This window comes from Trichechus manatus, unplaced genomic scaffold (genome assembly GCF_000243295.1).
Source record: "Trichechus manatus latirostris isolate Lorelei unplaced genomic scaffold, TriManLat1.0 scaffold00161, whole genome shotgun sequence".
NCBI classification, from domain to species: Eukaryota; Metazoa; Chordata; class Mammalia; order Sirenia; family Trichechidae; genus Trichechus; species Trichechus manatus.
Window position 1 is genome coordinate 4621516 of NW_004444097.1, and position 25473 is coordinate 4646988.

Here is a 25473-nt window from a genome sequence, read left to right on the forward strand (position 1 = left end):
GTGTCCCAAAGGTTCTGGTAGGATGTCTTTTCATTCTCGTTTGATTCTATGAATTACTTTATTCCATTCTTAATTTCTGCTGTAACCCGGTAGTTTTTCAGCAAGGTGTTGTTCAGTTTCCATGTATTTGATTTTTTTTCCTTGCTTTTTCTGTTATTGATTTCTACTTTTATGACTTTATGGTCAGAAAAGATGCTTTGTAATATTTCGATGCTTTGGATTTTGTTAAAGCTTGCTTTATGGCCTAATATGTGGTCTATTCTGGAGAATGTTCTATGTGCATTGGAAAAGAAAGTATACTTGGCTACTGTTGGGTGGAGTGTTCGGTGTATGTGTATGAGATCAGGTTGGTTGATTGTGGCATTTAGATATTCTTTAGATATGTCTTTGTTGAGCTTCTTTCTGGATGTTTTGTCCTTCACTGAAAGTGGTGTGTTGAAGTCTCCTACTACTATTGTGGAGCTGTCTATCTCTGTTTTCAATGCTGTTAAAGTTTGTTTTATATATTTTGCAGCCCTGTTGTTGTGTGTGTAAATATTTATTATCGTTATGCCCTCCTGGTGTATTGACCCTTTAATCAGTATATAGTGTCCTTCCTTATCCTTTGTGGTAGATTTTACTTCGAAGTCTATTTTTTCAGAGATTAATATTGCCACTCCTGCTTTTTTTTAGTGTTGTTTGCTTGATATATTTTTTTCCAACCTTTGGGTTTTAGTTTGTTTGTGTCTCTTGTAGGCAGCAGATAGATGGATCATGTTTTTTTATCCAATCTGCCACTCTCTGTCTCTTTATTGGTGCATTGAGTCCATTTACATTCAGCATAATTATTGATAGGTACGAGTTTAGTGCTGTCATTTTGATGTCTTTTTTTATGTGTTGTTCACAGTTTCTTTGTTCCCCTAATTTTCTGTGCTGCGTCGTTTTTCTTTATGTATTTTCTTTTCATGTTTTTCATTGTTGTTGATTTTGTATTTGCTGAGTCTTTATATTTTTCTAGTTTTTTATTTTGACTTGTAGGATTGTTAGATTCCTTGGTTGTTACTTTAATATTTACCCCTGTTATTCTAAGCTTATACTGATCTTTTATTTATTTGTCTCGCCTTGACTTCCTCCCCATATGCAAAATCTATGTCTACATTTTTTAAGTCCCTCTTTTTTGTTTTAATGTTGTCATCTTTTACATATTGACATATGTTTCCCTATTTTCAGTGTTTTAGCTTTGATTTATTTTTGTGACTTCCCTATCTGGGATATATGGTTGCTCTGTCCTGTGTTCTAGTCTTGGGTTGTTATCTAGTGTTACTGATTTTCTTACTGGAGGATTCCCTTTTGTATTTCTTGTAATTTTGGTTTGGTTTTTGCAAATTCCCTAAACTTCTGTTCATCTGTAAAAGCCCTAATTTGTCCATCTTATTTGAGAGACAGTTTGCTGGATATAGGATTCTTGGCTGGCAGTTCTTTTTCTTCAAGTCTTTATATATGTCATCCCATTGCCTTCTTGCCTACATGGTTTCTGCTGAGTAGTCCGAGCTTATTCTTATTGATTCTGCTTTGCAGATTTTTGTTTATCCCTAGCTGCTCTTAAAAGTCTCTCTTTATCTTTGGTTGTGGCAAGTTTGAATATAGTATGTCTTGGTGACTTTTTTTTGAGATCTTCCTTATGTGGGGTTCAGTGAGCATCTTGGATAGATATCTTCTCATCTTTCATGTTATCAGGGAAGTTTTCTGCCAACAAATCTTCAACAATTCTCTCTCTATTTTCTGTTATCCTGTCCGTTCTTGTACACCAGTCATTTGTAGGGTATTCCTGTTGATAGAATCCCACATAATTCTTAGGGTTTCTTCATTTTTTTAAATCCTTTTATCTGATTTTTCCTCAAATAAGTTGATTTCAAGTGCTTTGTCTTCAATCTCACTGATTCTGACTTCCATTGCCTCGATTTTGCTCCTATGACTTTTTATTGAGTTGTCTAATTCTGACATTTTATTGTTAATCTTCTGGATTTCTGATTGCTATCTCTCTATGGATTCTTGCAGCCTGTTAATTTTGTCATTATGCTCTTTTATAATCTTCTTAATTTCCTCCTTTGCGTGTTCTGCATTTTGCTTAATTTCCTTCCTAATTTCTCGAAGTGTTCTGTATACTAGTCTTTTGTATTCTGCCTCTGGTAACTCCAAGAAATTTTCTTCCTCTGGAAAATTTCTAGATTATTTATTTAGGGAGTTTGCTGAAGCCATCATGGATTGCCTCTTTGTGTGATTTGATATTGACTGTTGTCTCCGAGCCATCAATAAGTTATTATATTTATTTATTTTATATTTGCTTGCAGTGTCCTATTTTCTTGTTTTCTTTGTTTTGATTTGCCCAAATAGGCTGCTCGTGTGAGCTACTTTGATTATTGGCACCTTTGAAGCCCTAACATCTTGTCATCAGGTAGTTAAATCTGTTCCTATGTATGTGAGCCCAAGATTCCATTAACATTTCTTGTATGGATTCAGCTCAGGTATCCAGGTAGTTGGTAACCAAGTGTGTGGTGCAGGCTCTCACCTACAGTCCTAGACACACATGGGTGATTGGTGTAGGCACAGATATCTGGCTGCAGTAGGGGGTCACGTGCTGAGCAAGTCCAGGGGCTGATGGCTGCCCCTGAGTGTCTGAGAGGAGAGCGTGTTCCTGTTCCATAGAGCGAGTAGGTATGTGGGTTTTGCCCCGGGTGATAAGCACTCTATGCTGTTAGCTGTAAGGACTAGGAGGAACCTCTTATTCTTGGGCCCCTGTCACAGGTGGCTAGGTGGCATGGATGGAGCCACCAGTCCTCAGGTCCCTGATGTGGGTAGGTGAAAACCCTGCTTAATGGGAAGAGCAGTGTCAAATGTTACGAACCTGCCACTTGACAGCTAAAACAGTTGATGTTAGACTTCAGGTAAATACCCTGTTCTACTGAGGTGATGATGGCCTATGCTGTTGAAATGGGCCCACACAAGTATATGCAGGGGGAAAGACACTCAAAGTCCATGGATCCCTTATGCCTGTGCCTAGGCAAAGGAACTGTGCCTACCCTGAGTTCCTGGCTTAGGGGAGCTGGCAGATTATTTTTCCCCGTTTGTTAATTTGTTCTCTCTCCAACGCCAGGAGAATGGCTCAGGGTGCGTTTTGGGTCCTACGTCTGGCCCAGGGAACTCCACAATTGCTGACATCCTGGACCCAGTACAGAGCAGAGAGCGGGGAGGTAAATGGGAGAGATGTTTTTCCCTGAGTGGGGTGTTTTTGATCCACGCAGTTGGCCGGATGCAAGTACTTATCTTTCGCCAATCGAGGGCTGCTTCTCACTGGTTGTGGATGGCTGAGAAGATTCTCTGCTGCTGGGTCTCTCTTGATGTGGAAATCGCCTCACAAGCACTGCTGCTTGTCTGCCTCACCACGCACCGTGAGCTGATGAGGCCTGAAGGACTCAGGCTCTCACCTGAGCAACTCGTCGCTGCTTCCGAACTGTCTCTCCCTCCCCATGCCACTCAGTCTGGTTCCTCAACTTTGCCTTTGAGGTTCAGGACTCCTAGACTGTCATATATAATAGACCCACTTGTTTTTTTTGGTCTTTGTTGTAAGAAGGAGCACTGGAGGTGTCTTTACTACTCCACCATCTTGGCTCTGCCCTAGCCAGGGCTGCTTTTTGTTGTGAGTTTGTTTCATTACCTTTTCAATCTCTTTTCTTGTTATGGGTGCATTCAGATTTTCAACATCATTTTATGTTAGTTTGGGTAGGTAGTGTGTTTCTAGAAATTTATCCATTTCGTCTAGGTTTTCAAATTTGTTGGAGTATAGTTTTCATAATACTCTGTTGTGATCCTTTTTATTTCAGTTGAGTCTGTTGTAATGTCCACCATTTCATTTTTTATTTGGGTTATTTGCATCCTCTCCTGTTTTGCTTTTGTGAATTTGGCCAATGGTTTGTTGATCCTTTCAAAGAACCAACTTTTGGTTTTGTTGATTCTTTCTATTGTTTTTCTATTCTCTATTTCATTTATTTCTGCAATAATCTTTATTATTTCCTTTCTTCTGTTGGCTGTGGGGTTTTTTGCTGCTCCCTTTCTATTTGTTTGTCTCCCTAATGTTTGATTTTGTCCCTTTCTTTTTTTCTGATATGTGCATCTATTGATATAAATTGACCTCTGAGCTCTGCCTTTGTTGTGTTCCAAAGGTTTTGGTATGATGTGTTTTCCTTCTCCTTTGATTCTAGGAATTTTTTAATTCTATCTTTGATTTTTTCTATTATCCAGTGCCACATGTTCAGGAGAAGGGTAAAGAAGAAAGGTAGAGGGAGATAAGAAATTGAGAAAAGAAAGTAAGAGAGAAAATGAAAAAAACAGATGCCCTGAAGGAGCCCACTGGTATGGTGGCACAGACTGGGGAAGTGGTAAATGGTATTGATTTGGTAATTTCCTCTTCGAAATTCTCTTCGTTGGTGTGAAGGAATCCAACTGATTTTTGTATGTTTATCTGGTATCCTCATACTTTACTGAAATCTTCTATTCGTTCCAGTAGTTTTCTTATGGATTCCTTGGGGGTTTTTGTGTATAAGTTCATAGCATCTACAAATAGAGATACTTTTACTTTTTCTTTACCAATTTTGATGCCCTTTATTTCTTTTCTTAGCCTAATTGCTCTGGCTAGGACCTCCAGGACTATGTTGAATAAGATTGGTGATAAAGGGCATCCTTGTTTGGTTCCCGTTCTCAAGGGGAATTCTTTCAGACTGTCTCCATTTAGAATGATGTTGACTGTTGGCTTTGTATAAATGCCCTTAATTATGTTGAGGAATTTCCATTTTATTCCTATATTGTTGAGTGTTTTTAGCAGGAATGATTATTGGGCATTGTCAAATGCCTTTTCTGCATCAATTGATAAGATCATATTGTTCTTATCTTTTGTTTTAGTTATGTGATAGATTACGTTGATTGTTTTTCTAATGTTGACCATACCTGTATACCTGGTATGAATCCCACTTGGTCATGATGAGTTATCTTTTTTATATTTTTTTGAATTCTAATGGCTACAATTTTGTTGTGGATTTTTGTGTCTATGTTCATGAGGAATATTGGTCCGTAATTTTCTTTTTTTGTGGTGTCTTTACCTAGGCTTTGGTATAAGAATTATTCTGGCTTTATAGAATAAGTTCAGGAATATTTCTTCCTTTCCTATGCTCTGAAATACCTTTAGTAGTACTAGTATTAACTCTTCTCTGAACGTTTGGTAGAATTCTCCAATGAAGCCATTAGGGCCAGGGCTTTTGTTTTGGGGAGGAGTTTTTTTTATTACCTCTTCAGTCTCTTCTATTGTTATGCGTTTATTTAGTTTTTCTACCTCTGTTTGTGTTAGTTTAGGTAGGTAGTGTGTTTCTAGAAATTTGTCCATTTTCTCTAGGTTATCAAATGTGTTGCAGTACAATTTGATAGTATTCTTTTATGATCCTTTTTAGTTCAGTTGGGTCTGTTGTGATGTTGCCCATCTCGTTTCTTATGCAGGTTATTTGCTTCCTCTCCTGTGTTTCTTTTGTCAGTTTGGCCAGTGGTTTGTCAATTTTGTTGATCTTTTCAAAGAACCAACATTTGGTTTTGTTAACTGGATTTCAATTGTTTTTCTATTCTCTATTTCATTTATTTCTGCTCTAATCTTTATTATTTCCTTTCTCCTTGTGCCCAAGGGCTTCTTTTGCTGCTTTCTTTCTGTTTGTTTGAGTTGTAAGGTTAATATTTTGATTTTGTCCCTTTCTTCTATTTGGATGTGTGCATTTATTACTATAAATTGACCTCTAAGTACTGCTTTTGCAGTGTCCCAAAGGTTATGGTAAGATGTGTTTTCATTCACATTTGATTCTATGAATTTCTCTATTCTGTCGTTGATTTCTTCTATAACACAGTAGTTTTTTAGCAAAATATTGTTCAGTTTCCATACATTTGACTTTTTTTCCTCGCTGTTTCTGTTATTGATTTGTACTTTTATGGCTTTATGGTCAGATAAGATGCTTTGTAATATTTCATGTTTTAGATTCTGTTGAGGCTTGGTTTGTGGCCTAAAATGTGGTCTATTCTGGAGAATGTTCCATGTGCATTGGGAAAGATTGTATACTTGGCTGCTGTTGGATGGAGTGTTCTGTATATGTCTATGAGATGAAGTTGATTGACTGTGGCATTTAGATCTTCTGTGTCTTTATTGAACTTCTTTCTAGATATTCTGTCCTTCACCACAATTGGTGTGTTGAAGTCTCCTACTATTATTGTTGAGCTGTTGTTTCTCTTTTCAATGTTGTTAGAGTTTGTTTTATGTATTTTGGAGCCCTGTCATTGGGTACATGTGTATTTATTATGGTTATGTCCTCCTGGCGTATTGTCCCTTTAGTCATTATATAGTGTCCTTCCTTACCCTTTGTGGTGGGTTTTTCTTAAAAGCATATTTTGTCAGAGATTAATATTGCCACTCCTGGTCTTTCTTGGTTGTTATTTGCTTGATATATTTTTTTCCATCCTTTGAGTTTTAGTTTGTTTGTATCTTTGAGTCTAAGGTGTGTCTCTTGTAGGCAGCATATAGACAAATTGTGTTTTTTTGTCCATTCTGCCACTCTTTTTCTCTTTATTGGTGCATTGAGTCCGTTTACATTCAGTGTAATTATTGATAGGTATGAATTTACTGCTGTCACTTTGATGTATTTTTGTGTGTGTGTGTGGTGTTGGCCATTTTCTTTGTTCCACTTAATTTTCTGTGCTGAGTTATTTTTCTTTATTCATTTTCTTTTCATCTTTTTTATTATTGATTTTGTGTTTGTTGAGTCTTTATTTTTTTTTGCTTTTTCTTTTGATGAGTAGATTTGTTAGCTTTCTTTGTGGTTACCTTAAAATTTATCTTTATTTTTCTAAATTTAAACCGATTTTTCATTTCTTGATATCACCTTACTTCCTTTCCATATTGGAAATTCTCCATATGTAAGTTCTGTGACTACACTATTTATTCCCTCTTTTTTGTTTTAACATTTTCATCATTTACATACTGGTGTCTCTGTTTGTTGCAGGGGTCTTTTGCCCAACATGGGCAGCCCCTATGACGTCCTTGCCTTCTGCTGACCAAGAATGACCAGGAGAGGCTCGAGTTTTCTGCACGAACAAAGCTTTATCAAGCAAAAGTAGCTCGCGAGCAGAGACAAAGAGGGACAAAGCAACGCTAGCCTTTGTCTCCCCAAACAAAGGTTTGGCTAGGGCTTATAAAGGTTTTTAGGTGGGAAAAGGCATCATCTTTATTCATGAAAGAGGTGGGCTTATGAAGATTTGATGCGTGCACAGGAGGCAGCCCAAGATGCAACCCGTGACAAAGGCTCCTGGGACTGGATGGCAGGACTTGTTACGGGGTGCCACGCCTGTGCAGTCCCCCCGTGGTGCCAGCTCGATTCATGCCACAGATCTGTCGGTCACCTTGCGGATGTCTGCAGATGCTCCAGGGATCAGATTGGGCTGGTTTTCTGAAAAACATCTTGTCAAGGAAGTACATTGAGAGCTGGGTGGGTTGTTTGTTCTTTCTTTATTGCATTTTCCAAGATAGGGGTTTTGTGTCATTAGTTAAGCACATGTTTTTAGTCACGGTTCTTTGCCTAGGGGCTCAGCCCCTTTTTCCCTTCCCTGTCTCAGTAGCACCCAATAAATGTTTCTTAAATGAACGAATGATGATAGAACAATGGATGAAACATGGACTATAAATTCTAGTGGAGGAGACAGATAAGAAATACAGAAATCAATAACTAATTAATGTAATTTCAGATAGCCATAAGGACAACAAACCAGGTTTAGGGACAAGAAGGTGACTGGAGGTGGGAGTTGGGGTATTTTTTTAAATGTTCACAACAACCCTATGAAGTAGGTATTTTTAAAATTTTGTTTGTTTGTTTTTAGGTGCCCTCGAGTCAGCTCCAACTCATAGTGACCGTATGTATAACAGAACAAAATGTTGTCCGGTCCTGCACCATCCTTACAATCGTTGCTATGTTTGAGCCCATTGTTGCAGCCTCTGTGTCAGTCCATCTTGTTGAGAGTCTCCCACGGACCCTCTACTTTACCAAGCATGATTTCTTTCTCCAACAGTTGATTCCTCCTGATGACATGTCCAAAGTAAGCAAGACAATGTCTCACCATCCTCACTTCTAAGGAGCATTCTGGCTGTACTTCCTCCACGACTGATTTGTTCATTTTTCTGGTAGTTCATGGTATATTCACTACTGTTTGCCAGCACTACAATTTGAATGTGTTAATAATTCTTTGGTCTTGCATTTTCATTGTCCAGCTTTTGCATGCATATCAGGCGATTGAAAAGACCATGGCTTGGATCAGGCGCACCTTAGTCATCAAAGTCCTATCTTTGTTTTTGAAGACTAAAAAGGTCTTTTGCAGCAGATTTCCCCAATGCAATAGGTCATTAGATTTTTTTGACTGCTGCTTTCGTTGGCATTGATTGTTGATCCAAGAAGAAAGAAATCTTTGGCAACCTCAATTTCTTTGCCATTTCTCATGATGTTTTTTTATTAATCCAGTTGTAAGGATTTTCATTTTCTTTATGTTGAGGTGAAATCCATACTGAAGATTGTAGTTTCTGACTTTCATCAGTACATGCTTAAGTTGTCTTCACTTTCAGCTAGCAAGGTTGTGTCATCTGCAAATTGCTGGTTGTTAATGAGTTTTTCTCCAATCCTGATACTGCATTCTTCTTCATAGATCGCTTGGCTTCTTGGATTGTTTGTTTAGCATATAGATTGAATAAGTAAAGTGAAAGAATACAACCCTGCTGCACCTTTTTTCCAGTTTTAAACCATGCAATACTACCTTGTTCTGTTCGAATGATTGCCTCTTGATCCACGTACAGGTTCTCTGTGGGCACAGTTAAGTATTTTGGAATTCCCATTACTTGCAATGTTATTCATAATTTGTTGTGATCCACACAGTCAAATGCCTTCACATAGTTGATAAAACACAGGTAAACATATTTCTGGTATTCCTTGCTTTTGGCCAAGATCCATCTGACATCAGCAATGATATCCCTCGTTCAGTCTCCACTTCTAAGTCAGGTTTGATCTAACAGTTTCCTCATGATGTATGGCTGCAACCATTTTGAATTATCTTCAGCAAAATTTTGCTAGCTTGTGATATTAATGATATTGTTCAATAATTTCTGCATTCTGTTTGATTGCCATTCTTTGGAATGTGCATGAATATGGATCTCTTCCAGTCGGTTGGCCAGGTAGCTGTCTTCCAAATTTCTTGACACAGGCGAGTAAGCACTTCCAGCATTGTATCTGTTTGTTGAAACGTCTCAATCGATATTCCATCAATTCCTGGATCCTTGTTTTTCCTCCAATGCCTTTAGTTTGGCTTGTATTTCTTCCTTCAATACCAGTGATTCTTAATCATATGCTACGCCTTTGAATGTTGAATGTTGACCGATTCTTCTTGGTATGGTGTCTCTGTGTATTCATTCCATCTTCTTTTGATGTTTACTGCATCATGCGGTTTTTCTTTTGCCCATAGAATCCTTCAGTATTGCAACTCAAGCCTTGAATTTTTTCTTCAGTTCTTTCGGCTTGAGAGATGCAAATTGTGTTCCTCCCTTTTGGCTTTCTAACTCTAGGTCTTTGCATATTTCATCATAATACTTTACCTTGACTTCTCAAGCTGCCATTTGAAATCCTCTGTTCAGCTCTTTTACTTCATCATTTCCTGTGGTTGCTATAGTTACTCTGCACTCAAGAGCAAGTTTCAGAGTCTTTTCTGACATCTATTTTGGTCTTTTTTTTCTTTCCTGTCTTTTTAATGGACTTTTACTTTCCTCATGTATAATGTCCTTGATGTCACCCCACAACTCGTCTGGTCTTCCATCGTTAGTGTTCAGTGCATCAAATCTATTCTTGAGATGTTCTCTAAATCCAGGGAGGGAGTATTGAAGGTTGTACTTTGGCTTACTTGGACTTGCTTTGATTTTTTTCAGCTTCAGCTTGAACTTGCCCACGAGCAATTGATGGTCTGTTCCACAGTGGTCCCTGGCTTTGTCTTGACTAATGTTGAGGTTCTTCATCGTCTCTTCACAGATGTAGTCAGTTTCATTCCTGTGTAAACCATCTGGTGAGGTCCGCATGTATAGTTGTCATTTCTGTGTTGTTAAAAAAAAGTGTTTCTGATAAGTCATTGATCTTGCAAAATTATATCATGCAATCTAGGGCATCATTCCTGTCACCAATGCCGTATTTTCCCACTACTGATCCTTCTTTTTTGTTTCTAACTTGTGCATTCCAGTCACCGGTAATTATCAGTGCAACTTGATGGCACATTTGATCAATTTCAGACTGCAGCAGTTTGTAAAAATCTTCAAATTCCTCATCTTGGCATTAATGGTTGGTGTATAAGTTTGAATAATAGTTATATTAACTGGTCTTCCTTATAGGTGTCTGGATATTAACCTATCATTGACAGCATTATACTTCAGGATAGATCTTGAAATGTTCTTTTTGACAATGAATGCAGCATCATTCCTCTTCGATTTATTGTTTTTTTCCCCAAGACATTTTAAAATTTATTCAAAAAAATTTTAGTTTGGTAAAATATATATAACGAAACAGTGGCCATTTTAACCATTTTTAAGTGCATATTACCTGACATTAATTACATTCACCATGTTGTGCAACCATCACCACTATCCATTTCCAAATGTTTTTCATCACCCTAAACAGAAACTCATCGTTGGTGGTTCAGTGGTAGAATTCTCACTTTCCGTGCTGGAGACCCAGATTTGATACCTGTCCTGTGCACCTCATGTGCAGCCACCATCTGTCTGTCAGTGGAGGCTTGTGGGTTGTGATGATGCTGGACAGGTTTTAGCAGAGCTTTCAGACTAAGACAGCCTCGAAAGAAAGGTTTGGTGATCTACTTCTGAAGATCAGTCAGTGAAAACCCTATGGATCAGAGTTCTATTCTGACACACATGAGGTTGCCATGAGTTAGATGCTGATTTGACGGCAGCTAACAACAACAAACAGAAACTCAGTACCCCTTTAGCAGTAAATTTTCATTACCCCCTCTCCCAGGCCCCTTATAACCACTCATAAACTTTTGTCTCTATGCATTTGCCTATTCTAGATATTTTCATATGTTGCCGTTAGTTGCTGCTGAGTTGATTCTGACTCATGGTGACCCCATGTATGTGAGAGTAGAACCACACTCCATAGGGTTTTCAAGGCAGTGATCTTTCATATGCAGATGGCCAGTTCTGTATTCTGAGGCATCTCTGGGTGGGTTCAAACCACCAACCTTTCTTTCGGCTAGGAGTTGAGTACATAACTGTGCCACCCAGGATCGTCTAGATATTCCATATACGGGGGGTCATACAATATGTGTCCTTTTGTGTCTTACTTATTTCATTTAGTGGAATGCTTTCAAGGTTCATCCATGTGATAGTATGTATTAGAACTTCATTTTTCTTTATTGCTGAGTAATATTAATTTATATATATATATACATATATATAAACCGCAAAACCAAACCCGTTGCAGTCGAGTTGATTCCGACTCATAGCGACCCTATAGGACAGAGTACAACTGCCCTACAGGGTATCCAAGGAGCGGCTGGTGGATTCGAACAGCCGACCTTTTGGTTAGCGGCCAAGCTAGCAACCACTGTGCCACCAGGGCTCTACTATATGTGTGTGTGTGTGTATGTATATGTGTATATATATGTATTATGTATGTATGTACATATATAGACCACATTTTGTTTTTCCAGTCATGTGCTGGTAGACATTTGGGTTGTTTGCACCTTTTGGCTGTTACAAATACTGTAATAATATTGGTGTACATGTGTCTGTTTGAGTCCCTGCTTTCAAGTCTTTTGGGTATATACCTAGGAGTGGATTTACTGGGTCATATGGTAATTCTATGTTTAACTTTTTGAAGTATAGGCGAAATGTTTTTCACAGTAGCTGCACCATTTTACATTTCTACGAGCAATGGATGAAGGTTCCAATTTATCTACATCCTTGCAAACACTTTTTTTTTTTTTCCTGATAACAGCCATCCTAGTGGGTGTGAAGTGGTATCTCATTGTGGTTTTGATTTGCATTTCCCTAGTGACTAATGATTTTGAGCATTTTTTTCAAGTGCTTATTGGCCATTTATGTATCTTTGCTGGAGAAATGTCTGTTCAAATCATTTGCCCGTTTTTTAAATGGGTTGTTTGTCTTTTTGTTGTTGAGTTGTAGGTATTCTTTATATATTATGGATATTAAACTCTTATCAGATATATGGGTACCAAATATTTTCTCCCACTGTGTAGGTTATCTCTTCACTTTCTTGATAAAGACTTTTGGTGCACAGAAGTTTTAAGTTTTATGAAGTCCAATTTATCTGTTCTATCTTGCTGCTGATAGTTGTTGGTGGCATATCTAAGGAGCCATTGTCAAAAACTAGATCCCTAAGTTTATATCTATGTTTTATTCTAGTGTGCTATGGTTTATTTCTTAATTTAGGTCATTCATTCATTTTGATAAAGTTTTTTTTTTTTTAATATGGTGTGAGGTATAGGTCCAGCTTCATTCTTTTGCATATGCAGATACAATTGTTCCTGTACCATTTATTGAAGAGATTATTATTTCCCCATTGAATGGACTTGTCACCCTTGTCAAAAATCAATTGACCATTGATGTATAAATACGCTTTGTCATTTAGAATAGTTTTTGTTTCCAGAAAAATTGTATAGAGAGTACCGAGAGATTCCGTATAGCTTCTCTAGCCACTGCTTACAGTTTCTCCTATTATTTACATCTTGCAACAATGCAATACGTTTGTTACAGTTGATGAACCAATATTGATACATTTTTTTTTTTAGCTAACGTCCATAGTTTACATTAGAGTTCTCTCTTTGTGTTGTACAGTTCATTGGGTTTTGACAAATGTTTAATATCATCTGTCCCATTACAGTATCATGCAGAATAGCTTCACTGCCCTTAAGATGCTTTATGCTTCACCAATTCATTCCTCTCCCCCTGAACTCCTGGCAACCACTGATCATTCTACTGCCTCTATAGTTTTGCTTTTTTTCAAAATATCATATGTTTGGAATCATACAGTATTCAGCTTTTTCAGGCTGGCTTCTTTCATTTAGCAATATGAATTAAGGTGCTTCCATGTCTTTTCATAGTGTGGTAGCTCATTTCCTTCTATTGCTGAATAAATACTACCTTGTATGATGTACCGCAGTTTGTTTATCCACTCACCTATTGAAGGACATCTTGGTTGCTTCCGATTTTTGACAGTTGATGTAGGTATTGTTATCTCCCTTTTATGGAGGAGAAATTTCAGACTCAGAACAGTTGTTACGTGCCCAAGGTCACAAAGTTAGTAAGTCATTGAACCAATCTAATTCAGGTTCACTAGTTTATTCCTTCATTAAGCATTTGAGTGCTTGTTAGACACTGAGCCAGATTCTGTAAAACCAGAGTAAAACCATTCCTGCCTTCAGGGAGCTTTGTTCTAAATCTGTGCTGACCAGTATGGCAGCCACTTGTTTCTAGTCTGAATTGAGATGCACTGTAAATGTAAAATATACATTAGATTTTAAAGATTCATTTTTAAAAAAGTAAAATATATCAATATTTTTATATTGATTACATTTTGAAACGATGACATTTTGGATGTACAGGTAGTCTCCTATTTACGACAGGGTTCCATTCTGACGACTGTGTCGTTTAGTCGGTTCTGAGGTAAAATGAATATCTCATTTTTTTTAGTTTTCATTATTTTTTGCCTTTTATTATCAGTATCTTTATAAATCTATCTTTATTTGTCTTTAGGGGTTGGAAATATTACATATAAACTTGCAGATATATTTTAATACATACAATTATTTAAAAAATACACAAATCATAAAAATTTATTCTGACGATGAAGAAGAGTTGGACAACACTGGCATTTTGTCAGTTGTGGCAATAACTCCATTTGTGGAAGGTTCTAGATAATCTGGATTATCCCTGAGAATGGGGGTGGTGTTTCTAGTCAGAAAATTCGTGAGAGTAGTCTTTATGGTCCTTTTCTTTTTTTCTTCAGATATTTCATGTTAACATCTCACAACTTCCTGAATCTGCCTATTGATTTTAGCAAAGTGATCAGTGTTTGGTCCATGTTTCAAGCAACTGAGGTCCCTGATTTAGTTTAGATAACTAAATCTATACAGCAGTGTTTTGAACAGTAAATCATAAAATTGAACACCTGAGAATGATAATATCAGCAAATTATGTGCTGCAACATTGTATGTAGTACATATTACTAATGATAAGATGTAAAAAAAAATTCAGTCGTAAGTGCAATTTGTCGTAACTCAAATGCGTTGTAAGTCAGGGACTACGTGTATTGGGTTAAATCTATTATTAAAATTAATTTCACTTGTTTCTTTTTACTCTTTTAAATTTATTTTTGTATGGTTGTAAAAATATATGTAACACATCATTTGCCAATTCAACATTTTTTGGTGTACAATTTAGTGATATTAACTACATTAATCATGTCTTTTTATTTATTTTTAAAGTGGCTTCTAGAAATTTTAAGATTACATATTCAGCTTGCATTATAGATTCTGATTTAGTAGGTCTGAGTTCCCTAGTAATGCTGCTGCTTTTCTAGACAGACAAGAAAACAAACAGGTAGTGGTGTGACAGTAGTGGTGTGACAGTGGTGTGACAGTAGTTGTGTGACAGTTATTATAAATGGGCCAAAAGAGGGTGCATCAGAGGAGATGATTTCTCAGCTGAGACCTAAACATATGTTGGCGTTAGCTAGGTCTGTATGACTCTAACACTTAAGCTTTTATTTCTACTTTGGATCAAGTTTTTGTTTGTGTCATTTTGTTTTTGTTTGGTTTACAATAATTTCTTTGAACAGAAATGAATATCCTTTGAGAAGAAACACAATTTTGAGTATATTAATTAGATATCCTTTTAAGAGTCTATCATGAAATCCGTTAGCTTATAATTTAGACTGTAAACCTTATTATTTTAAGTATGCCTGAATGCAAAAAAGTAAAAATAAATAAAAATAAATAAAAATTCAACAGCTTTAAGATGTGTGAAAAATAAAAATACTATAACATTTAAACATTGTCACTGTTAAATATGTCTAGTAAGAACCAAAGGAGTGAAATTCTTAAAATTGCGAAAAACAACAATAACAAAAACAATGAACTATTTTTATATCCAGTATGATTGTTGAGAAGATTTAAAGTGATAATAATATATGTCAAATGCTTATTTAGCAAGGGGCTTGGCATAAAGATAGTATAAGAAAATACTATTAGTTTTGTTTTTTGGCATCTATTTGGGGTTTTATTGTGGTTTGAGGGTGTGCTTCGGTGGTGCGAATGGTTATCAAGCTCAGCTGCTAACCAAAAGATTAGAGGTTCATGTCCACCTAAGTCCATCTAGAGGCACTTCTGAAGAAAGGCCTGGCAATCCAGTTCCGAAAACTAAGCCATTGAAAACCCTGTGTTGCACAATTCTGCTCAGGCACACATGGGCTTGCCATCAGTTAGAGTCAACTCCAAAGTAACTGATTATTTTTAGTAGTTTGAGAATAGGTTATTTTAAGAACAATGTTTATGAAAATTATATACATTTTAATTCTGGAACAAGAATTACTAATTATTTCAATAGTTTGTTTTTAAACATACTTCACTGGTGTATCATCAAACATCGCACATTCAGAGGTAGCATGGACTCTGGGCTATGAGTCTGGAGACCTAGGTTTTAATTCTAGCCTTGCTATTCTCTTACTCTTTTACTTTGGGCCAATCATTTCAAAAAAGGGAGTTTTACTAGTTGCTCTGTTAGGTGCTTTCCAGTTCTAAGATGCTGTGAATTTGTATACATCAGTTTTGTTGAGATTGCAATGGAAATTGTATTCGAGATCCAAGCTAATGGTTTGCCATTGGGTTTCATTTAGCAAAGTTTAGTGTTTGGTCATCATATACACGTTTAATAGGAAGTATTCCTTTATGACACAGAGTTTCCAGAGTCATTGTGTTCATTTTTTTTATGTATGTGTGTTGATTTTTCTTTTTTTTTACACTGTTATGGATTGAATTGTGTTCCCCTAAAATGTGTGTCATCTTGGCTAGGCCACGATTGCCAGTATTGTGAGGTTATCCTCCATTTTGTGATCTGATGTAATTTCCCTATTTGTTGTAACTCCTAACCTCAGTGATATTAATGGGAGCCCTGGCGGTGCAGCGGTTAAGAGCTCAGCTGCTAACCAAAAGATTGACAGTTTGAATCCACCAGCCACTCCTTGGAAACCCTATGGGGCAGTTCTACTCTCTCCTATAGGGTCACTATGAGTCGGAATTGACTTGACTGCAATGCGTGTGGTTTTGGTTTATGATATTAATGAGGCAGGATTAGAGGCAGTTATGTTAATGAGGCAGGACACAATCTACAGGATTAGGTTGTATCTTGAGTAAATCTCTTTTGAGATATAAAAGAGTGAAGCGAGCAGAGAGGAGAGGGACCTGATACCACCAAGAAAGAAGAGCCAGGAGAATAGTGCATCCTTTGGACCCAGGGTGCCTGCACTGAGAAACTCCTAGACCAGGGGAAGATTGGTGACAAAGACCTTCCCCCACAGCCGACACAGAGAGGAAGCCTTCCCCTGGAGCTGGCACCCTGAATTTGGACTTCTAGCTTCCTAAACTCTGACTGAATAAATTTCTGTTTGTTAAAGTCTTCCACTTGTGTATTTCTGTTATAACAGAACTAGATAACTAAGACATATGTTATATAAAATGAGTTTATTTTGGACTGTTTTAAAAACAAAATTTGTGAAACTTCAAATTACTTTTTTAATTACTGTAAAATAGAAGGATATATTAGAAAAAATAAATTTGAAAAAAAGATATTGTCTTTTCCCATATTTACTGGTGTTCCTAAAAACTTTACTATTTTTTCCCCACTTAACATCCCCCCTTTATTCAAACCTACTTACAAAAGTAAACCACAATAAACACCATACGGGGACTTACTGGGGTACAAAAAAGGAAAGAAAATGTAGTCTTTTCATTTGAAAATAATGAGGAGGGGCTAAAATAATAGTGAGAAAGCAGCCTTGAGACCAGAGTTACTTTGTTTTTATGATGTACCAATTATAGTAATAACCCAAGAGGGTGCCAAGGGGCTTTCCACCCTTTGGCCACACTTTGATATTGTCAATTTACACGTTAGAGCCCTCTCACCTCCCCACCGCACTCACACACACACACACACACAAACACACACACACTCACATACACATACACCTATAGAAATTATGGACTGGCAACTTTTTGATTCTCTGGGTTATTACTACCCCTAGTGTATTGAGAATATTGGCCCAACCCTCCTCACCTAGCGAACCTTACCAAAAACCAAACCTGTTGCCATCGAGTTGATTCTGACTCATATCGACCATATAGAATAGGTGGATTGCCAGCTGGCTTCAATTGGGTTTAATCTCAGCATTCTGAAGTGCAAAGTGCACTAGACTGAGAGTTAATAGACCTGAATTTTAATTTTAATTTTGCTGCTTGTTGGCAGTGAGACCTTGGGTAGGTCACTTTACCTTTCAGTTGTTCATTCAGTTCTCCTTATTTATTAAAAGGCTTATCTGCCAGGCACTGTTCCAGGTGCTGGGGATACAAAGCTGCTGCCTTCAAGAAGCTTACCTTCTAGTGGTATGATGGTGGAGGTGGTGAGACAGTAAATACACAAGAAAATAAATATGCAGAGTAATTTTTTATGAGAACCAGGGCTGGATTGAGGCATGTGAGGGCCCTAAACACTGATAATCTGTGGTGCCCCCTCTGCTTATCCACAAATTTGAGCAGGATACGTGAGTTATACATACACATGTATATATATGTGTATGTGTGTCTCTTAGCTATCCATAATGTAACTTCTTTTTAAATGCAACTATAATATTAGCGATTGAAAGCCAAAGTGGCATATGCCATTTTAGTGGGATGAGATGAACTGGATTATAAAATTTTTAGTGGATGCAGGGTACTAAGATTTTTACTATATACCATTTTCTACAAAAAGAATATTCCACATATTCTACAAAAAAGAAAATGAGTCAGTGAACTTAGTTGTTCCAACAATCAATGTAAAATTCTATCTCCCACAATGAAAAGTTGACTTTCACCAATTTTGCTTTAAAGAGCTCATACTTCAATTTTGATGCTTGTTTTGTAATAAATGCTATAATTATAAATGAACAAGTGAAAAGGTATCATAAAAAATTTGACGATCATAAAACAAATATTATAACAAATTACTGTATTTTATTTTTATCTCTGACATGTTATAACTGAAAACATTTCTTTCTATTCTTTGCACTTACAAATTCTTCAGTGATTTTGTCACAATTAAGCTGCCAAACAATCTTTACTTCCATACATAATAAGGACAATGAATTGAGTCTTTCTTGAATCATTGCTGTACACTGAGGGATTCTGAGTCTCTTTAGGGATGAAAACGAGCATTCTGTTGTGCAGTTTGTTGTCATTTAAGTTAGGAATATGCGTAAAGCAATTTCAACATTGGGAAATATGCATTGTATTTTATCTTCTATTATGGAATCATATATGCCTATATGAGTAAAATTTGTCTTTCCTGAATCTGTAAACTGAATTCTCATGCAAGAACGAAATTGCTGCACTCTTCTGAAAAGGTTTGTATTTAAGTCATTGGGATAAGCCTGCAGTAATTTGTTGGATGCCTTCATGCATTCTTCATCAGGTATATCTACATTGTTTAAGAAGCAAAATCTAGTTGAAAGAACTTCATTCACTTTCTACCTTCTTTTCATGCAAGATTCAAGAATGTCAATGATGGTGTAGTATGTGGTTATGCAAAATTAATCTCTGGCACTCAGTACTTCTGGAGCACTTCTGTCATTTACTTGTTTCTTTCTAATGCTTCTGTGAAACTGCTTGATAATCAGTATTTGGCAGTATTTGTTTTGTTGTGTTTTCAAAATTTTCTCATAAATTATGTAAACACCCTGTTAATGACTGGTAGAGATCTGTGCATGTCTTTAAATTTGCTTCTGAATCTTGGAGAGCTTGACTTGGCCCAATGAAAATGCTGCAGTATGTTATTCCATATAACCAACATAAATGCATACTCTAGTGTTTGCATTTTGTTGGTGATGTTTTCAGCTTCTCTTCTGGTATCTTGTTTGTGTCTGCTCTTCAGCAATGTTTTCTAAGGCATCTAGAATCTGAGTGTACAATTCCAGGATTACACTCATTGCTACAGCATGCGCTTTCCAGTGAGTATGAGAAAGACATTTTAATACTCAGTTATTGCCTAAATATGTTCTAAGAACTGCCCATCAGTGAGTAGAGGCAGCAAAAAATGTGTAGAGTAACTGAACAGTAGAAAAAAATTCCAGGCAACAATCTACTGTGCTGTGTCCTACAAGATTAAGTGAATGCGCAGCACATGGTATGAAAATGGCATATTCATTACATTCTAAAATTTTCTGTTGCATGCTTTTATAACACCCTGACATATTGGCAGCATTGTCATAGGATTGGCCTCTGCACTTAGAAAAATCAATTTTGCAAACCTCATATAAATAGTGAAGTACTTGATTTGCAATTTCTTCACTGGTATGACTTTTTAAGCTAGTAAATGTGGTAGATCACTCAACAGGTTTTCCGTCTGTTGGAGATAAATATCTTAATACTTAGCTGATCTGTATGAGAAAGATCAGGAGTGTAATCTACAGACAAACTGAAATATCGAGCTATACTTATTTCACTGAAAATAGGTGATCAAACTATCACTTATTACAAGAATTATTAATTCTTCACATGTTGTTTTAGACCTATACGATGGGTTGCCCTTTCCTGTGTTACCATATTTTGAGATGTGCCCTGCTAAAAATGTATCAAACTGAGCAACAAGTTCAAGTAAACCCTCAAATTTCCATTTTGTGGGGACCCAAATACTTCATTTCTTACTCGAAAAGATAGTTCATGTTTAGTGATTGTTATAATGACAGCAACAATGCGTTGCAAAACGGCTTTTCAGTACCGATGTTCTTCATTAATTTGTGTTTCCAGCTCATGAGTTAAGCCAAAACCATGTCTTCAGTTTAAATACGACAACATAAAATCTCTGTGAATTGAACTGTTTTTGTGTTTATCAATCATGTTCAAGTTGTACCAGTTGCTAAATCTATCCATAGCAAATGAGAATTAAATGATTTAGGACAGAATAGTTTGCAAACAAAACAATATATACAGATCCAACTGATGGAGAATACAGTAGCCACTCCCTCTTATAATTTTCACCATTAGCTTTGCAGCCTAGAAATATATTCTGGCTACAGAACCTTGTTTGCCATCCAGAAATTTTTGACACAAATGGTCCACTGTGTTGTTGAAAATCACTTGACCCTTTTTTGATTCAATAATTTACATCATTAGAAGAAAATTATCCCATAAAGCAGGATCTGTATTTCTTTTATTTATGGGGTCTGTAGATGCGACAATTTCAGATTCTAAAATAGTTTCACTTTCTACACCATTATTAATTTTTTTACTACAGCAAGGAATGGATTCAGAATTTGGGACAAATTTGTTATATTCATATTGCTATTAGTAATTTCAGCACTAGCGGTACTAGTACAATGATTTGTACCCATTAAACTTGAGCATTCAATGGAAGAAATCTCTTCTGATTAATTCTGCTTTAAAAAGGAAGTTAATTTTGGAATTGTCTTTAGGGATTCACCAATCCTTTTGTGTCTGGTCTTCAGCAATGTTTTCTAAGGCATCTAGAATCTGAGTGTACGATTCCAGGATTACACTTATTGCTACAGCATGCGCTTCCCAGTGAGTATTAGAAAGACATTTTAATACTCAGTTATTGCCTAAATATGTTCTATGAGCTTTTGTTTTTGTGCTCCACTTAGTTGTTGCTGTTTCATTTTACCTGGATATAAAATTATGTTACTTTTTAAAATTTGGTTCTATGGTAGCAAATAAATTTGAATTTATAAAACAAGTAAAATTTATAAAATAAAATTTATATTTGAATTTGGATGTTATTACAAAAATTTATATTTCAAAATTAGTAAGTAAAAAAAATTGATTTGGAACATGTAATTTTGTTCTTCATGTCTTAGATAGCTAAAAAAAATAGTACTTACAAAGCGGTCGGAAATAATTTCATTCGTTTGTTATACTGTGTTTGTTGGGGGGCCCTTTGCATATCTCCATGAGTGTTTTTTGTCTTGAAATAATACTTAAAAACTTGTGCACTCACTTTCCATTCTTTGATGCTGTATTTTCACAGTTCATTGGACTACTGCTGATACCCTGTAGGGGCCAGAGCGATCACAAACAGCATGATACAAATATGAGGGCATGCTTAATCTGGAGATGCATTTTGGTTCACTTTGTGCAGGACAGGACCAGATATGTCGCTGAGTCACGGGATTATAGTGCTGCTGGCCCGTTCTTATGTGGTAGACGAGAGAACTGAATGTGAGGTTTTACCCCAATCGGTCTGAAATGGAAAGGAAAATATAATTGTTATCATATGCAAAATTTATAAAATGTACATTTTACTTCTTTGTGGAATTATGCAACTCCCGTATTTGGAGATAGGTACATAATTGATGTAACAATAGCACCACTTCTTGACAAGCAAGTTTGTTTTGCAATTCATAACAATATCAATCAATTTCTTAAAAGAAAGTTAGTCTGAAAGGAAATGGAAAATAAATACACTTATGTAATTTTTATTATCTAAGTATTAATTTAGTTTTTTTCATCGAGGAATTGTTCGATTTCCTTACACGGAGATATGTAAATATTCTGATAAAATATAAATGTAATGTTCTGATAAACGCCCTTTGTTGCTTTCTTGGAGTACAAATTTAGAAATATACTCATTGTTGCAAAACAAACATTTTGCACGATAAATAAATATTGAATTTTGCGTCGTCTTATTGTGCCTAATATCTCGTTTATTAGCATATATAGAGTAATATCAAGCACCGTGTTCTGCGCTATAGACAATAAAAAACTAAACTCGTACATAAAAACTTTTCATGTTAGATAAATATTAATATTTTCAGTATTTTTTGGACGTTTGCTATGTTTTATATTAAACTATTACCCATGTATTATATTAAATGTATGCTAGATTGATGGATGTCAATTAAGGTGTGGAAGTGGTAGGGGCCTCATAGCTTAAACCTTTCGCGGAGGTGCTCTCTTGACCCTGCGTGAACTTTATTTCCTGCCGGCACCTTCTCAGGCGCTGGAGCTGGTATCAATTTCATTTAGTGCCCTGCCAGTTCCATTCCACTGCGGCGCTCACTTTTCCTTGTACCGTGTCTGCTTGGCATCTCTGGGTCTTTGCTTTGGACAACTGGTGCCCCTGTTTTGCTGATGCCCTAAGCACTGCTTACCTTGCTTACTGGGTAATCCACCCTTGAACTGAGAAGCATGAAAGAAAGAAAACAGTAATATGGTAGCGTGATACCCAGAGGGTGGTGTGCTTCCTTAAATAGGCATCTGGGATTCCTCTAGGTAACAAAAATGAAGGAGATGAACTGAATGTTGCAGATTGAAAAGCGTATATTTCCTTTTTTTTCCAATTATGAATTGTGTTCTAGGAAGGCCCCTGAATACCTCCATTCTGGAAATAAACGCATACATTTAAATAAAGTGCTGCATCAAATTTATGGAAATAATGCACAGTCAGTAAGAAACAATGAACATTTTAGGGTTGTTCGGGGAGTAGCTGCTGGTTATCAAAGAAAAAAACTAACAACTTAAAAAAAAAAAAAAAAAAAGGCAGTGCTTCCTTTGTGGCACTATGGGAGCAGTGGAAAAAGGTAGCCTAAGATAGATCAGATGACAAAGGTGTGTGAACGGTGCCAGGTCATAACGCTTACTGGGACTTATCCACAGGGTGCTGAAAGAAAACCTCCTTGGTCACCTTCGCCTGGACTTGGTGCAGGGAGCTCCAGTGAGTCCCAAGTCTCTGGGCGCTGAGAACACACCGTGGCTCTACTGTACAGCCAGTACTACCTGACAGCTGCTGGGCCGGCCACCAGGCAAAGAGCCCGAGGAGGAGGAGCAGGAGGCGGGCCACTGGAAGCAGCCACCTCAGCAAAGCCCCAGGATTTCCGCAGAGTGCCGACCAGTGTCTCCCGGAAGAAAGCGGTTCCTACGGCGCTCGTCTCGTGATTGATTCGGGAGCCTTGCTTCTGCAGGTGAAGCTGCAGAAGAAAGAAGGATCTGGCGAAATATGGCTGCAGAGGGCCCTGCCACTCGTCTGGTCCAGGTGGCAGAACATCCCAGGTGGGGGAGAGGAGACGCCGCGCTTTGGGATCGTCCAGGTTCGCTGGGTACCGATAGAGTCCACAGCTCTTGGCTGCTTCGTTGGGGCGTTGCTATTGCTCCGGGAAGCAGACAGAACATTTGGACTTTTATAAGGCGCGGACTGGACTTGCAAGACCATGCCGCAGACACTTTACACTTTGCCACCAAGGGTTGTTGTATTTTGCTGCATCCGTGCAAATTCTTTCCTCTTTCTTGCTGAAGGTGGTACTGGGCTTTAGCAGAAATGCCCAAATCAAGTTTGAACTCCTTCGCGCTTTATCTTGACTACCATCTGAAAAAAAAAAAAAAACAAAAAAAAACAAAGGCAAACTCGTTTGCCCAGAAATCGATTCCGACTCAGAGTGACCCTACAGAACAGAGTAGAACGGGTTTCCAAGTCTGTAATCTAATTTAATGGAAGCAAACTGCCACATCTGCTATATGTTTCTCCCGCAGGGCTGCTGATGAGTTCAAACTGCTGATCTTTCTGTTAGCAGCCAAGCGCTTAACCACTCACCGCCAGGGCTCCTTTGATGATAGTGGTTTTTCAAAGTCCCCTTTCTAAACATGTATCTCTTAAAAACAATCAAACAAACAAAAAGCTTGGTCTTTGTGCCCTCTTAAAAAAAAAATCAGAGACTCTTTGAACTGCCACTTAAGGAATTAACCTGCTGCCAGTACTTATCTACAGATTAACTAGTAGTTTAGTGAAGCCTAGTGGACAATGTTTTCATTTAAGGGCCTCTTGCAGATACTTTGTAGAAATACATTTTGACACAGAAGACTGAATTGCTTAGAATGAAGTTTCTCACCTGCTACATTAGCCGAACCGCTTCTCAAAAGCTGCCTTCTCTTCCCCTTGGCTATTTCTAATGTTTACTTTTTTATTTCTGTTAACTTTTTTCTCTAATACCAAGTCCTCAGACTCTCCCTACTTCCTGGTTTATTGCTGTCATGTGATAGTTGACAATGTTATAACTTGGTAAACTTGAAATGGCTGTTTCACCCTTAACCTATCAAATAGTGTATCTTTTGGTACCAGAAAGAAAGAGTTTTTGATTGTTGGGACCAGCACAGCTTTGGACTAAGTGTCTCTGGATGTCTTAACATATTCTCTGGAGGTTCTTGCACAGTACTCTTGGCCCTTATATATTTGAATGATTTAGGGCACTTTGTTAAAGACATGTTCAGATAAGATTCATGAGGGATTTGTTACATGAAAATAATCTAGTCCCTTGTAGTTTAGTCTTTTACAGAAAACATTTCTACTTATAAATTTCTTCGTTTCCATTTTACATAATTTTAATCAAACGAGCAACATTTCCATAGTTGGAAAGGGGGAGAGATGATGATAACATGTACATATACTAAAACTAAAGAATTGTTCACTACATTCCCTTAGTGTTACTTCTTGCCTTTCAGGATTTTTACAGTATTCATTCACTCAACAGATACTCATTGGATGCTATGTGCTGGCCAAGTGGTGGACATACAGACAAAGCTTTCCCATGGAATTTAAATATTATCAGGGGAGGCAGACAATAAATGAGACCAATAAGTACATTAATTTAATACTATGAAGAAAGTCAAGAGTTATATAATAGATCTGGTGGATATTTCTTCTCGTATTTATCTCCACATTTCTAAATAATATGTTTAAATTCCTATTTGGAAGATGAGTGTCCTTAAGTCTTCATATTATCTCTTTTCCCCATCCTAATGTAAATTGTATTTTTTTAAGTCATTATTCAATATTAGAACTATTCATAGCTGAGCCTTACAATATATGTATATGTGGTATATAAAGAAATCATAATAGGAGTTCAGTAAGTGTGTGCTCTGTCATTTTCATTGGTGCATGCAATATAAGTATGAGCTTCCATAAGTATTAGTTTTAGTATTGTATTAGTATTAGTATTGTTTTTTTAAATATTTTATTGTACTTCAGGTGAAGGCTTACAGAACAGATAGTTTCTCATGTAACGGTAACACACATGCTGTTTTATGACATTGGTTAACAAC

At 36.9% G+C, this 25473-nt stretch overlaps 1 protein-coding gene across 4 annotated transcripts in view; it reads left to right on the plus strand.

The window, feature by feature from the left end:
- GALK2 (galactokinase 2) overlaps window positions 1-25473 on the plus strand; it is a 242603-nt gene that overhangs the window by 22224 nt on the left and 194906 nt on the right. For 2 of the 4 annotated variants that reach the window (XM_004386303.2, XM_023740662.1), the window contains exon 1: window positions 23271-23430. The exons of 1 other annotated variant lie outside the window; for it this stretch is intronic. In XM_004386303.2, coding sequence (XP_004386360.1) covers window positions 23378-23430 — 53 coding nt within the window. In that variant the 5' untranslated portion in view covers window positions 23271-23377. Of the gene's footprint in view, window positions 1-23270; window positions 23469-25473 lie in introns of those variants that run through there. One more of the 4 variants, XM_023740660.1, reaches the window with a different exon arrangement.